General features: G+C 37.5%; 1 protein-coding gene across 2 annotated transcripts in view; it reads left to right on the top strand.

Moving 5' to 3' along the window:
- The window catches only part of megf6a (multiple EGF-like-domains 6a), a 71479-nt gene that overhangs the window by 33905 nt on the left and 21219 nt on the right, over positions 1-16355 (top strand). The window contains exons 1-4 of one of the 2 annotated variants that reach the window (XM_079849596.1): positions 2429-2713; positions 9236-9358; positions 13367-13492; positions 16138-16260. In XM_079849596.1, coding sequence (XP_079705722.1) covers positions 2554-2713; positions 9236-9358; positions 13367-13492; positions 16138-16260 — 532 coding nt within the window. In that variant the 5' untranslated portion in view covers positions 2429-2553. Of the gene's footprint in view, positions 1-2428; positions 2714-9235; positions 9359-13366; positions 13493-16137; positions 16261-16355 lie in introns of those variants that run through there. The other variant, XM_079849595.1, reaches the window with a different exon arrangement.

Raw genomic sequence — 16355 nt, 5'->3', positions numbered from 1 at the left:
TTTTCATCCGTTTGTCGATCAAAAACTCCAAAATGACAGCCAAAATAGCCTTGATAATCCGGTGACCTGTATCCCCGAGACATCCGTCCGTCTCATCGACAGTTGTGCCATGGGCCTCGGCGACTGCGGCAGGTGTTGCAACTCCATAGCTTGTGAGAAACGCCAGATTGTGATATCCAAGATCTGTACAAAATTTATTTAGCCATTCGATGCTTTTCTGCGGATATCCATTTGCTGCATCCGGTAATCCATTTGGTATGTATCCGTCAGTAGTTCCCAGGGGTTGGAATGATGATGAAGAAGAGTCAGTTCCTTGAGACATGATGCGTGAATGAGGTAAGCTTTCAAGAGGAGTGTGTTTTAATGTTTGTAGATCGTAGGCGGGGCTATATGAACGACCCTCCTACTGTCCTGTGCGAAGCGTGGGAACTGTTTGTAGTCTTTTCCCACGCCTCTTCACCACCTGACGTGGGAGTGTCTTGGTGTGGGAGGAGTCTAGGGGCGGAGCCTACGTCCGGGTCCTGTGCAACGGTAGCTATTGTCAGTCTTGACTCTTTTCTCCCGTGTTCGGACGTGTTTCATTGAGCTCCCAGGAGACTACTTTACACATCTTTAAACTTTGGAGATCGCTGAGTTGGATAATCTTTGTTCTTCTTTCAACAAACGGAATTGTAAAAACGTAAGTCAGTTTTTTAAATGTACGTATGTGTTTACGCGTTTGATATGTTTTAATATTTGTTTAATGTTTTAATACTAATACATTTTGATAGCTTTAAGATAATGCAATTTAAACTTTTTCATTAATGTTTTAACATTTTACAAATGTATGAACGCTAAAGACTTGTATTTTAACTTTATACAACGTTTTATACACCTTTAAACACTATGTAATTGTGAATGTACAACTTTTCTTCAAATGTATTAGAAAATAGAACTATTTGCTTGATATAATTTTAATACATGTTGTTTTAACGTTTTAATGCGGATCGTGGGAAAATTTTCCCACGGTCACGTGACCTGTTCAGAAGTGGGGCGGGGTGGGGGTGTTTGTGGGGAAGGGTACCGTGGGAAAATTCCCACGGTCACGTGATCTGTCCGGAGGTGGGAGGGAGGGGGTAGAAGGGGGGGCGGGGCAAGCGTGGGAATATTCCCACAGTCAAAAAGGGGGCGGGGCAAGCGTGGGAATTTCCCACGGTCAAAAAGGGGGCGTGGCTTAAGGGCAATAAATCACTCAAAGTGACATATGTTGCCCTATAACCTCTCTCTCACATAATTTCATCTACATCCCAGCGAATAGCATCTCTTGCTCAATTGCAAATTGTTCAATTTAGGAGACTTTTTCAGGATTTTTTTGTTGTTGTTGTTTTTTTAAATGACAGATTTTGACAACTAGTTCAACATTTTTGTATGTAATGACTCAAGCAATGAAATGAGGATTATTAGTTTTATATGGAATGACTATTCATCATTCACAAGTATAGTTAATTTTGACTGACATGACATAAGCAAATGATAATGTTATAAAACAGCAGAGAGTTGTATGAAAGCAATTGATGCATGTCCAAAAGCATTTGCAATTTGTTGGAAGGAATGAGAAACTGCTACTATGATGTGCACAAATGACTAAATGTTGTGGAGGTTGAACTAACTGTTGTGCAAATGTAAATAGTGATGTGAGAAATGCACCAAAGCGACTGAGAAAAACTGTAAAGAAAAAACGTTAGACGGACTTAGAGGCTTTTGGAAGACAGGAAGTCTTCATATATATTTTTCTATCTATCGTTCTATTGTTTGTTCTATCTATCTGTCGTTCTATCTGTTTGTTCTGTCGTTCTGTATTCTAGTCGTTCCAATATTTAGATCTATAACAGAATTTAACGTGATTTTCAAATTTGAATGCCGCTCAACTCTGGTAATAATTCCCAATGGCCATAATTTATTTAATTGCATCCAATATTAAAATAAATGTTCAATGTAGTAAAAGCAAAAGTGACCAGATTATGTGCAGAGTTTAAAAAATATCTTTTGTTCACTGTTTTGTTTTGAGTGAACTGCAGCTTACACATTTGGTAAATGTCTCAGTGTCAATGCTTAAGAGAGGAGAAGGGAGGAGCAGAGACAGACAGGAGGGTGGGACTGCGGAGGCCTGCCCTGCACACAGGCGATGGAGACATATCAGGAGACAAATAGCCACGAGAAAATACATGTCTGTCAATGCAGAGAGAGAGAGAGAGAGAGAGAGAGAGAGAGAGAGAGAGAGAGAGAGAGAGAGAGAGAGAGAGAGAGAGAGAGAGAGAGAGAGAGAGAGAGAGAGAGAGAGAGAGAGAGAGAGAGAGAGAGAGAGAGAGAGAGAGAGAGAGAGAGAGAGAGAGAGAAATTTCTTGATTCTGATGCCAGGACACACAGCTTATTTAAATAGCTACTCAAGCCACAGCAGCAGTTGTTCTCTCCTGTTGCATAATGGACATGCTGAGAGTGTGTTTTTCTTGTTTTGTTTGCATGATCTTATTTATGTCTATTTGAGTGAGGTTTATAACACATAGTGCTTGGACAATGCTGTCAGATTGGCTGAGGCTAGTGCTCGTATTTACCTTCTGGACACAGCTGGTCCCAGGTTTTGGTGCTGGGAATACACGTTACCGCTTCTATCACAGGAACTGCTACACCTGCTTCAGTGGATATCATGGATACAACACAAGACACTTGGAGGCAGGTGAGTGTGACTGGATCCACTGTGAATAGATTCAACTGATTCTGCTTTTTGAGGGAATAACTTTTACTATTATTTACTGTCATATAAGATATTGTATAGTAATTCAGGTGATTGTAAGAATGTGGTGGTACAAATAAGTTAAATGATTGTGTGAATTCATAGAAGTTCTGGGACAGAACTTGATCACGCTGTATGATTTGGTAATGTCTTGGCTGTGACAAAAGGAGCTTCATTCAGCACTAGTAATTCACCATGAAGGACTGGAGATGATAATGCCTTCACTCCACTGTGAACAGATGTCAGATGTGTAACAAAACAAATAATAAACTGGTACATTAGTGTTTGCCAAATAGAGACGACTGTTTTCTTCCCAATTTTAGAAACCTGCAACTTATTAAAACAATGTAATTATGACAACTTAGCAATATTTCATTTACATTCTTAAATGACAAAGACTTTAGGCTGTGTTGAAAACAAATTTTCAGAGTTGAGTTAATGGACACTGATTTATGGAGTTGCTCTTGGGGGTGTAGGGAGACTGTCAGAGCACAACCAATCATTAAAACACCATGAGTCTGCGTTACTAGAGGAAATTAACTTGAGCTTCCAGCATTTGTCCCCTTAGAATTCATTACAGTGATAACTTTGATAAAGTAGGAACATTTTTACCATGCATGTTATTCATTTGGTAAAAATAAAGTCTGTTGGAACGATTTGTAGTGTTTGGAATTATTGAGTTTCAGTAGACCCTCAGGGTTATATCTTCTGCACCACCTATGAGGATCATGGATCAGATAGACAATGTTCGCTTCAAATTTGACTCTCTCTGTCTCTGCTGCCAAAAGTGAGGAGTCCCAGTATACTGCAACTAAAGGAAAGTTTTGAAGACTGTGTAATGGAGGCCAGATAGTAAGAGCTGTGCAGGTAAACCTCACTACCCTGATCTCAAGAGGTGCTATAGCGACTCACGCTAGAGTCTGTAATCTTTAGCCTCCTTGTTAGAGTGCCCGCCTCCCACAGCGGAGACCTGGGTTCTCCAGGTCACACAGAGCACGGCAAGTAGGACCTGAGGGGTTGCATGCATAACAGGAAAATAAAGTAAACCATTTTCCCCCCACAGTGTCATATACAGTAAGTTCATTGTGAGTAAAGCAATTAAAGGGATAGTTCACCCAAAAATACAATTCTGTCATTATTTTCTCACTCTCATGTTGTTCCAAACCTGTACGCATTTCTTTCTTCTTTTGAACACAAAAGAAGATATTAAGGTTTTCTTCATGACCTTAAACGGAGATCTGGTCTTGAATCAAGTGCTCCAGGCTAATGCTCTCTTAGACGGAAAGCAAGATTAAGGAGAAACGTGTTTTGGATTAAAGGGAGGCTGCTTGGCATGTCCATTATTTTTCATTCTTATAAGAATTCCTCTGATCATCTTCACTTATGAATAATGGTCTAACATTTTGCCTTCTTATTTGCTATCTCACATGCCCTCTTTACTCCAACAGTGTGGAAGACAAACTTAGATTTTGGCACCACAAAATCACATATTTTTAAGCCATGCTTACTTAGAAAACCAAATGTGACAGTCTTCACACAATCCTGTTATGTTTGTAATACAGGTAGTAATGCAAGATTCATGCATGGCTCACATATGATATCAAGCCAGATCTTTGTTAAACTTCAAAGCAAAGGTCAGTGATCTGAACCCAGTGTTTCAGAACTTATCGTGATAAGAAGCAGTTGTTTGTATAACCTGTAGACCTGAAAAGTTCAAGGTCACATATGTCATTGATTTTACCCTCTTCAATTACAGTGTCCCAGCTGTACCTCACTGTAGGACTCTGAGGGCCAAACAACATAACATTTGTTATTTTGGTTGAAATGTGGGGTTCCTTATTACCTTGTGCACAGTGGGATCCAGAAGTCTGAGACTACATTGAAGTTATGAGATTTTAACCTGGAAATAAACAGTTTTAATGTTTGACTAGCCTGGGTTTCCCCATGCTGCCTTGCGCGCAGCGCGATTTTATTCACGCTGCTAGGCAGCCTGGACACCATGGACCAGATTTTCCCCTCAAAAAGGGAACCAATCACAGAACGGGGAGGGAGCAGCAAGACGATGACGACGTCTATGCGACACACCGAAGCAGTTTGTTTATATCTATGGATCCAACATGGCATCAGACGCGAAGTTACCTTTCGATGCAGCCTTAGATAGTGTTCTAAGTAGTTTAGAACGCAAGTTTATTTCGTCTTCTTCCTCGTCGAATTTCTGTCGCTCTACATACGTCATCTGGTATAATTGAAACGATTGGCCATGAGCTACGTACAGGCGCATTTGATAGACATTCGTAGCGCCCAATAAACGGCTCTTGGCATTCATAAACCACGCCTCAAATACGAGAAAATGAACATGTGGTTCCCAGACCACGTCTCAATGAGACGAGGTCTGACGTTAGCCAGGCTAATGTTTGACATGAATCAAAGAACAAATAATTCAGATTCTGCACTTTTAGGTCATAAATCAAAGAAGTACATTTGTGGCATTGATCAAGTGACTCTTTGTAGGCCTACAGACTGTCCGGTGTTTTTTCTTCCATTGAAGCTCAAGATGCTCAAATAATGCTGGAGATCATGATCATCAGATTTAACTAACTTGTGGATTTCATTCAGCTTGAGTGCTGCTGTTATTAAAGCAAAGGGAGACAAACCAAATGCTAAGACATTCTGAAATTCATGCTATTTCTTATTTAATTTCTCTCAAATTGTTAGACTAATAATATTTGTAATTTAAAACTGTACTCCTCTCAGTGCATGACAGCAGATGATCAATCTCCATTTCACTGTTTTCCTGCATTCTGTGTGATGAATTGCAGGGGTCTGTATAGATAGCCCATGGGCCACAGCTGGGCTCTCATATGAATTGCTGCATTTCATAAGTCTCGTTTGAAAACTCTGTTTATTTACATCCTGCTGCTGTGAATGGACCTTGTCTGCCTGAGCTCAGTTTTGCAGTTGTGTACAGCACTCTTGTAATTAAGGTTCCCTCAGGCTCTCCTGGACAGGTGGTCTCAATTACCTTCATGGTATCGTATCATCTCACTCCTTTTTGCATTTCGTTTAAAGGAGGAAATACTCAGCAACGGTTTTGACTTAGAATTTGCACATGGTTTGTCTTAAAGCATATTAAAAACACCACATAGACATATAAACAACATTAAAAACTTGATTTTCACCACAGGGGGTCTTTAAACTTAAAGTCGGCATTAAAGCGGAAGTTGCGATCTTTTATTTCCTATTGTGATGTATAATCAAGTGAAAGGGCTTCTCGAGCAAGAGAAAATGTAGGGCTGAAAATCTGAAAATTGATTGGATGGTTGTGGTTTGCTATTGCTGTGATCTCATGTGAGTGACAGGTTGTCCCACCCTCTCGCCAGTAAACACATTAGAGGAGAGTAGAGATGTCGCTGCAAAATGGGAGGGGAAGTTATTTTGAATAAAGATTATGAGGGCACATGAAAAAAAAAAAAGATGTGCACGGATAAATTATTTTTACTGTAATATACTGCAATATTCCATAAAAAAAGAAGAGTTGTCAATTTTGATTTCATGGTGACTTTAAATGAAGATACTCCCACCCCCAAACTCACACCATTGGTTGAGCCAGTGTTGCTGTCGGGCTGGTCGGGCTGGTCGGGATGCTCAAACACCACTTTTTGGCAAAATCAACCTACAAATGTCACCTATAGTTGTCACTTATAGTTATTACTTACAGTTGTTTCTACATATCAAGCATGGGGCAAGAGAAAGTATTTTAACATTTGAAAAAGTTCTAATCTAAAAGTCAACTATATTCACATCTTTATTTAGTCACAGTGATATTTTGTCCTTTGTCACATGCATGTGTCCCCTGTGTCAGATAACTACTTGTTTGTTCTAAATCAAATATGGATTTCATTTAGTTCTTGGCTGTACATTCTATTTGCAGTGTAGTTGTTTGTCTGGCAACATAACAGAAGTGATCAATCATTAGTATCAATTATTTAAGTAAACTGCATGATACGCATTTACATAAGCCTATAACAACTGCTCTAACCATCATCCAAATCTAAACCAGATTTGTTGTTATATGTCAATGAGGTTTAAATAAGTAAGAGATGATATACAGCCAGCCGGTCCACAGAGGGTTCTTATATCATCCTGAAAGGGTTTATTTTGGAATCGTGACCAGCTGACTGCACGTTATCCCTCTTATTTCATGGCTACTTACCAAATAAATAAATGTGTGGACATTAAATATTGATTCGAGATTTAAATTTGTAGATTTGCTCAAAGCTTTTGCTAATTACAATGCTACAGTAATTTCTATTACAGTTCATAACAATAAGTAAACAATCCGTCATGCAACAAGACACAACTATTCTGTTTTGTATATTATTAATAATAAAAATAATAATAATCTGCAATCTAAGATACTTTTTCTATGGACTATTTAACTTTCTTTATTTTAAGTTCATGGAGCTTTATTATTCCTCTCTATATCATATTAATCATGAGAGCACCTTTAATCTACTCTGCTCCTGGCCTGTTATTTCGCTTTTATTAATCCGAACTGGGTCACCCAGTCTGTCTAAATGCTTGGTTTAGTGTTTGAAGGTTTAGTCTTAATTAGTAAAACCACTGCAGTCGAATGGACCATCACTTGCGTCTTCCTGACTAGTGAAGTGGTTGTGTGAGAAAGTTTGCTGACCCTTTGGAGTAATATGTAGTCCTCCATTAATTTGTCCACAATGTTCATCTGCCAATTCTTTGTTATAGATAAAGAGGATTAAAACAAGTAATACAAAAAAAAAGGGAAAGCAGCTCTGCGAAGGGAATATGGAATAGTTAACTAAAAACGGAAAATTATATCATTCTTTACACTAATGTCGTTTCAAACCCGTAATGCTCTTAGTTTTTCAGTGGAGCACAAAAATTATTTTTTTGAAGAATATTTATAATAAATAAATACGTTTAAATAAATAATGACCATTTTTTGTGAACTGTTCATTTAATTATTATTAATTAATTCTATAACTAATTTAATTATATTCACCCTTAATTATCATTTAGATGAATACAGAAGTAAATATTGAAACAAACAGCAAACTTACATCTACTTCCTGAATCAGTTCCACAGTATGTTTTTTGGCTTTTTTCTCCATACAATATCACTTCAACTCTCCAAGGCCCAGTTGGTACATCAGTTAGAGCCCAGAGCTCACTGACTCACACACTGACACAGTCTGCTGGCATTACAGTCTCTCACCAGCAGGGCTTTCACATGCCTGCTACACATCTCTGAGCTCTGCACCTGTACTAAACCTATCCATTACTCTTATCTCCCCTCTGTATCTATTCCCTAAATACTCAGTGGGATCCACTGGGTCAGGAATGTAAATTATATATGACATATACGGAATATTCAATGAAGGTAGACTGTACTGAGTCAAACATCTTTGCTTTTCCTTTCAAAATGTCAGAACTATTCAAACTCACTTAACTATTACTGCTGCCATATTTTAAAGCAATGTTTTGACCTTTTAAATGCACCATACATAATTAACAAAAAAATGAATCCTGTGTTTCAGATTGTCAACATTGATCGTTCTGCTGTGGGAAAAGTCCTGTTACTGTAATTAAATTAAACATAGACAGCGCTATTTTAAAGGTCAGGGTGATTGTAAGACACATGGCCTGAGTCAGACAGGACACAAAGAGCTTATTCACTCAGAGATCTTCATTATGTGCAGATTGCACATTTCCACATTTTCATAAGTGCACTTTCAGAAATTCAATCTTATAGCTTAAGCAGTTTAAAGGGGTAGTTCTCCCAAAAATGCAATTATTATTTACACACCCTCATGGCATCATTTTCTTTGGAACACAAAATAATATAGTTTGAAAAAAGTTTGTTCTTTTAATACTTAATTTTATTTTGTTTGTGTGTTCATACACTTTTAGAATGACATGAGAAAGTAAATGATAATACAATTTTGGGATGAATATCATTTTATTCCAATCAATGAAAAAACTGACTAAATGTCAGTTAATTAAGGGTTTCCTGATTTCTTTATGAAAAATGTGCATTATGACAATAATTAAATGCTTTTAATTAAAACATCCTTTTGAATATGCAGCAAGGTATTTTAAAATAACTAATGTTTAAAACTAATCCACTATTGTTATCCACTAAAATGAATGATTTATGGTCTATGATTTATAATCTGTTTAATGGATTAATAATTTATAAAATAAAAACTAAAATGAAATATAAAACTTTGGAGGTTACTTCAATTACAAAGAACCTGAGCAGCAACTGACATGGCTAAACTAACATTTTAGCTGTTTTCTCTGGAGTGGATAAATTGATTTAGTGAGTCAGAATGATTTATGCTTTGCTTCCTTAGGCTTTGAAAGTTTGTGCAAGAATCAAACCACGTTCCACTGTGTGGCCTCATGTGTCTACTTTCTCCTCCTCAGATATTGACGAGTGCCAGGTTCACAACGGAGGCTGCCAGCATAGGTGTGTGAACACCAGAGGCTCGTTCTACTGCGAGTGCAACCCGGGGTTTCGCCTCCACGTTGATGGCCGCACCTGCATAGGTGAGTCGTTGGGGGGTCGTGAGAGGTCACTGACAGAGAGCTGACAGACTGGCCTTCATCCAAAGCTTTAGAGGCTGTAATCATCACGGCCTAAGAAAAGTTTGCTTTCACAGAATGGGTTTCTCTTCAAAGCAAGCAGGGGTCCCCACCTTGAGCTCTGTGTATGAGTGGGAATCAAAGAGCCTCTTGTTTTCTTAATAGTGGAATGTTTGCTACTGTTCTGTACTGTACTGTACAGGCCTGGTCATGGTGAGTTTGCGATGGACCTTTGAGATAGACCAGAGCAGGTCCCAACTGTTCCCTAGCCAGGCCTGCTATCAAACCATCACGTCAATCTATTCAAATGCGACTGTTGTGTAAAAGGTGTCAGGTGAAACCCAACAATTCAGTTTTCAAAGGAAAAAAACCCCTGTGGGAATAAAGAGTTCTTTCAAGCATATCAGTTTTGCTAATGGTGTCTGGATGTAGGGGTTTTGCTTTTCAAATTTGTGGCAATAATAACATTAAAAGTACTTTGTAGAGCTCGGGAAACCAAAATTGTACCAATGTGCATAAACTTTGAAATAATGAACAAAGTGACCAGTCTAATACCTTCTTCAAAGCCAATGCTGTGCCACACAATGAGCCCATGTGCTTCATCTTCCAGCTGGGCCGCCACATGACAGCTGAAAAGTCTTTCATTTGGGCATAACTTGAGAAAGAGCTTTTCTGAAAATATGTTTGTAATCTTGTGTTTTTGTGTGTGTTTGGAGGTGAAATGTTTCATTGGGAATCTCGAGTCTGGATTTGACAGTTTTCTTCAAAGTACTTCCAGTTTTATTTGTTTAAAGCACATGAAATGCCATACGATTATTTAGTAGCATCTGCTGTTTTACTTGACAATAACAATACTGGACTGCTGTTGTATTATTTACTGAAGAACAAGTGAGAATTATTTTCTGTGGTAATCGTCTGCACGTCACATATGATTGAGCTTAACTTGTATTGAACCCAGAACATTCCTTTCAATTTCCAAGGCAGTATGACAAATAACTAATGACTTATTCCATTATGGAAAATTGCATTCTGGGATCTGTTTGCTTTGCTGAGAGTCTGATGCAGTAGCAGCGTTGCAGTTCATTCTGTTTCAGCTGAATCAGCAGCTGAATCTTTTACGCTTCCAAGAGACCTGAAGAGTCCAGGGCCATGAGCTCCAGTCAGGCTTCAGGCTCGTTTATCATTTTTTTCCGATATCAAACCAACTGTTCTATAAAACCACAATCTAAACCAAAGCTGAGTGGGAAGGAACGCACTACTAGAATAAACCAGAAACAGATGCTGCTAATTAATCGTTGAGGGTTCTTTCTAGGATTACTTTTTTTGGTTAACAGTAATTTGAGAAGCTATAATCTTGCTGATATCTCATGCCAGAAGCTTATTAAGTTGTGACTTATGACCACAGATAAACCCTTAATTATTTTTAATGCACCCAAGTATTCTCTGCCAAGAGAAATATTATCATCATCCTTCATTAGATACACTCTCATAACCAAAATATAAAGATTTCATTTCTTCAACCCCTCTTACACTACACCACCTCCCACCACCAAAATATCCCGTTTCAACAAATTATCACTATTATTTGCTAATTTATATGCAAGTGAGACAATGGTCTGATTATATTGGATTATATATGTGACATTTTCAAATCTGTTTTGGACAGTTTGCAGAATCTGCATATATTATATGCAAGGATTTTTGATAACAGACGCCGCACTCCTCCACATTGAGGTTGACTGATATTCCTGTTATGACAGTATATATTTAGTCTAACTACTGAAATATAGACTGTGCATTGAGGACATTGGGCAGTCAGTGTCTTCAGTGTGATATCTGATTTGGGGTATTATCCTCTCTGAGACATTTGAGTGGTGATCACATACAAGGGCTGCATCCGAAATTGCATACTTCTCTAATATATAATAGGTGAAAAAGAGTATATGACAAAAGAAGTATGTCCGAATTCAGAGAACTCGGTAAAAAGTACCCGGATGACCTACTTCTTTCGGCAAGATTCTGAGGTGTGCATACAATGTACACTTGAGGCCACGGGAGACGATTTGTGAATGGCAGTGAAGCGACGTAACTGACGCTGGTAGGTCACATGACAATGGCAACATGGCGAATGTAGTATGTCCAGATTATATTCATACTGCATACACTCATACTATACAGAACACACTTTTTAGAGGTCGTGAAGTAATATCTTATTCAAAATAAGTACCTACTCAAGAGAGTGTGTGATTTTGGATGCAACATATGCTAACTGTATGTGTTTACCTAGAGCTGCAGCTCTAGCCTTTGTCTGACCCTGTTTGATGAAAGAGGTGAGTGAACATTCTCAAAAAATGGTGGAGACGAATTGAAACGCAGATTAGATTACTGGTCATTTACAGTAGTTTTTAGTCCAATGTCAGTTATCAACCACAAACATTCCCACAGACCGTTCTCATATCACCACACCAAATAGTTTTTAAATGGTGCAGAAATTCAGAAGTTATTTAGTAGTATTTTAATGAATATTATGATTGGTTTCTGTCCTGAGGTAATATCCTTTTTTGGAAAACAGAAGAATGGCAACATTGCCAAGCATCACAATCCAAACACTTGAGTATGATATGTTTTCCATCCAAACATCACATCAGTTATCAAAGAAAAAATAATCATTTTAAAGTGAACTATTTTCACTAAATGATTCAGGTTTTGAAAATAATTGCTTGGTACTATTTTGGATAATTACTGTGAAGAATGCTTTTGACAAGGCCGTTCAATGATTATTCCACATTCTCTTCTATTATCAGAGAAATTTCTTCAAAGATTGGATATTAAAATCTAACATTAAAAAAAATATTTTAATCTACATGTAACATTTTAGTTCAAGAAGAAGACAAGGTAAGCCAAGAGGATGTAAAAAAGCTGTGTAACTTTAATTCACATGAGAGTAATCCAAAAACAAGAGAATAAATAGTGTGCACATAACCAAAAAACACCAGACAATGAGTAAACTAAACTGAGGGCAATATATACAGAGCGAGCTAACGATCTAACTAAGGAACAGGTGTGAGAAATCAATCAAACAATGAATAACCATGACAACCAAAGACAAGTGGGAACAAAGGAAACATGAAACAATCAGAATCAAACTAGAAGTCCATTAAAATGAAACAGAAACAATAACAGAATGTGAAAATACACTGGTCATTTTAATAAAAGTAAATATTAAAACCTACACACTTTCTTTGAAATAAAATTTAATCATATCAGAATATTTTCAATATTTTATTTAAGTAATATCCAATAGAAGCAAATTCCATGTCATGTTCTAAGATAAATCATTGCTCATCTGACATCAAATTAAGACATTTTGGTACAAAACGTGTTGCCTTCTGCCAGAAAGCTGAAATGAATGACAATACAGTAAGCATTCAAATCACACATCCAGCTGAAGCAGGAAACTATTTAAAAAAGTAAGACCAATTTCCTGGAAATGGTGACCGTGTCAGTGGTCAGGCTTCAGCTCTGTAACAAATCTGTGAACTGACCCACACCGGGCTGTGAACTGGAAGTCTTCTCGCGATTTGAACTTTTCTGCACGAAAAGGAGGGATAAAATGGGAAAATCCAGATGTCTTGTGTTAAGGGAGTCCAATCCAAACAGAATTACTGATGTAATTAAAGCCAAAGGTGCTACCACAAAGTGTTATATAAAGTGAGTGCACTCTAATGCAAACAAAGCACTGACAGTTTTGTATTATTTTCTCCCAAGAATAATACATTTGTTTTTCAGTTTCATGTGTTATGCTGCAAGATCTTATTAAAGCGTAAAAAAAAAAAAGCCTTACAGGAATTGTTTGAATTTTAATGCATAGAAATTCATTCACAAATAAGTATATACGTTTATGATTATTTTGATTATATATATATTTTTTTTTAATTGTTTGACTGTCATTTCTCTGTTCCCTCCCCTCAGCTGTCCTATCCTGTACAGTGAATAATGGAGGCTGTGAGCATGAATGTGTCCAGCTTTCTCCTGTTCACTTCCAGTGCCGCTGCAGACGAGGATACCAGCTCACAGCTGATGGCAAGACGTGCAGACGTGAGTCTTGCTCTTCTACTTGTGTATCTAAATTTCATAACCGTGGCTGGACTTGGTGGTGCTCAATGTTTAGTTTAAAACTAAATTAACTACAGATGGTGCTTGTTTTCGCTGTTTCAAAATAGCAAGGCTTCATGTTCAACTTACTATATAGTTGATATAATGTTGTTGATAAAACTTCATGATTTGTCCAGTAATCCTGCATTTAGTACAGTAGTCAGAAGTCAGATATCATATGTATTGGATACTGGTGCCCCCATCTAGACCAGCACTTGACCAGCGTTAACCAGTCTGGACCAGTATGGAAATTCATGTTGGTGTAAGATGGTTATTTCAGCAGGGTATAGAAGCAGTTATTTTTGTTGCTTATTTAAACTCTTTACCTTTTGAAAGTTTTGTTATGTTCATTACGTTGTCCATAAAATGTCCCGGCAGTGCATATCACATGCCGTTAATCAAAGAGCATGCTGACAAGAGGATGAAAGTAGGAAAAGCTTTGGTCTAAAACTGTGTCATAAAGTCAGTATGTAGCTTTTGGACGTGTGGATGAAAGGGTTCTGGGTAAAAAGGTAGAAGCTAAAGAAACTGATCAAAACACTAAAACCCAGATGTGCTGTTTTCTCTGAGATATTGGCCTCTGATTTGACGACTTGAAGGTTGCAGAAGAGGGCATCTGTATCAATCCTGACTGAATTCAAATAAGGTTAGACTAGTGTGTCATAACCAGAACTTCAGACCTTGCAGTTGAGTCACTTGAACAGCAATTTCTTAAACCTCTGTGCATTTTTGGCCTACTTTAAACAGCAGTTTTCACTGAGAGAAACTTATATTATTTAGGCGATAGCATCCTCATCTTGGCGGACACTGTGTCAATTCCAGTGTGTCTGCCAAAATTCATATTCAATCTACACTACCACACATATCCAATGTCCTGACACTAACCAGATACAATTGTTCCCCTATGAAGTCTTACCACTGAGATTTAGGTGAAGACAAGGAGAAAGAAGGAGGGAGAAAGAGAATGTGTATCTCATTGTGTAACTGTAAGACATTGCCAAAAAAAAAAAAAAAAACTTCCATGCATCAGTGTGGTCACGAGAGAGTGTGGAGGGTTCAATTCGGCAAATGTAATTTTATTGTTTTCAAACTGTTGTGATCAAAGTACAGATGAGTCCTGGGACAAAAGTATTTGTAATTGTTAGTTTACTTAAAGACAATGATATATATGTTTATATAAATGAAACATATGATATAAAGACTATATCATACAGTATATGTCATAAGCATCTTATGCTGCATTACATTTTCAAGCAATTTCACACTGTTGTTCTGAATCAATCAATACAAAACCTATTACAATATCCACCTTATGTTCAATGTAAAAGCTTTTTTAACTTGCATGTGCAAGGATTCTGGTTTTAGCTGCTTCCTTTTATTTATTTTTTCTATAAAAACAGTTTGTTGTGCTGCGTGATATGGCAAAATAGTATTTGTTGTTATTTTAATGTTATCGTAATCATAAACACACTGATTTGTAGAGCAAATAATTATACCGTTTTATTCTTCTATTTATTTAGCAGCTAATGAGTCAGAAGTCTTGCACATTCACAGGAAATAGTTTACTTCTGCATTGAAAAATAAGGTAAATTTAATTACTGATTTTCCGACAAACAGCATGATTGCAATACTGCTTTAAATAAACAATCAGTTAATAATGAGTAACTTCGATTTAAGGGACATATTGTCAGCTCTTTGTATTTTTTTAAAATAATTCAACACAAAGGCCAAAGCAGAATTGATATTTGCGTGTCTATGAGTAGAACACAGAAGCTCCTTTGCTAAGTGAATCCAAGTTTTTGACAAATCGCTTGAGTGAATGATTCAATGACTTGCTCAAAGTCATTCATAAGATCATTCATAAAGTCGCTGTCATTTTCACCTGCTGTTTTATGAATACTTTGAAGTCAGACTTTTCACATACTGTTTTTCATCTACTATATAGTAAGAAAGTAGGTATATTTGGACACATACAGGGAGTCATTTGTTCCAGTCCTTAATGTTATCAGTGTTTTTGAATGAATCGGTTGAGCCAACAAATCAATGATTCACTCATTAAGACAAACTATTGGCGTAATTATGTGATGTGTAGAAAGAGTCACCTTAACATCTGGAATGCACAAACACAGACAAGCTAAGTGAAACAGTTGTACTGTACTGTATATCAGCAATAAATATCATATTCATGGTATTTAAATGGTAGGCCAAGGCCTCGAATCGTCAACGATTTGCTCACCCAAACCTATAAAAATGTGTTGAAAAGTAAGTTTATAGCAGTCATAAACCTGGCAATATTTGTTTCTCCCTGATGTAATATATCACGCTATATGTTAAAAACACATTTTTTATTTTTTTTATTTTATATATTTATTTTGGATAGAAACTGTCCTCCAGAGGGTCTCAAAATTGCATTGTATGATGTGTTTTATGTCATAACGTGACTGAGGCAAGTATGGGAATTCAGAAAGCAGGAATTATGTGTGTGTATTACATGGACTGTGTTGACAAGATAATGAGAGTTTGTGTGCGTGAGGGAGACAGCCAGTAAAATGACTTATACGATCTGACTCAAATGGCATGTGTTTCAGTGAGGAACCCATGTGCGGAGAGGAACGGCGGCTGTGTGCACTCATGTCGCAGTGATGCCGGCCATGCTGTGTGCAGCTGTCACCAAGGCTTCACGCTGGCCCCGGACCAGAAGAACTGTGAAGGTAAAAGCTTCCGACAGCAGCAGTGAAGGGCCTTCCCACCTTGCTAGGGTTCAGTTACGCTGTCATGGAAAGTATTAAAGGGTTACTCATCTGCT

Source organism: Squalius cephalus, assembly GCF_949319135.1.
Source record: "Squalius cephalus genome assembly, chromosome: 18".
NCBI classification, from domain to species: Eukaryota; Metazoa; Chordata; class Actinopteri; order Cypriniformes; family Leuciscidae; genus Squalius; species Squalius cephalus.
The sequence above is the reverse complement of the archived record's forward strand: the minus strand, read 5'-3'. Positions and strand labels throughout refer to the sequence as shown.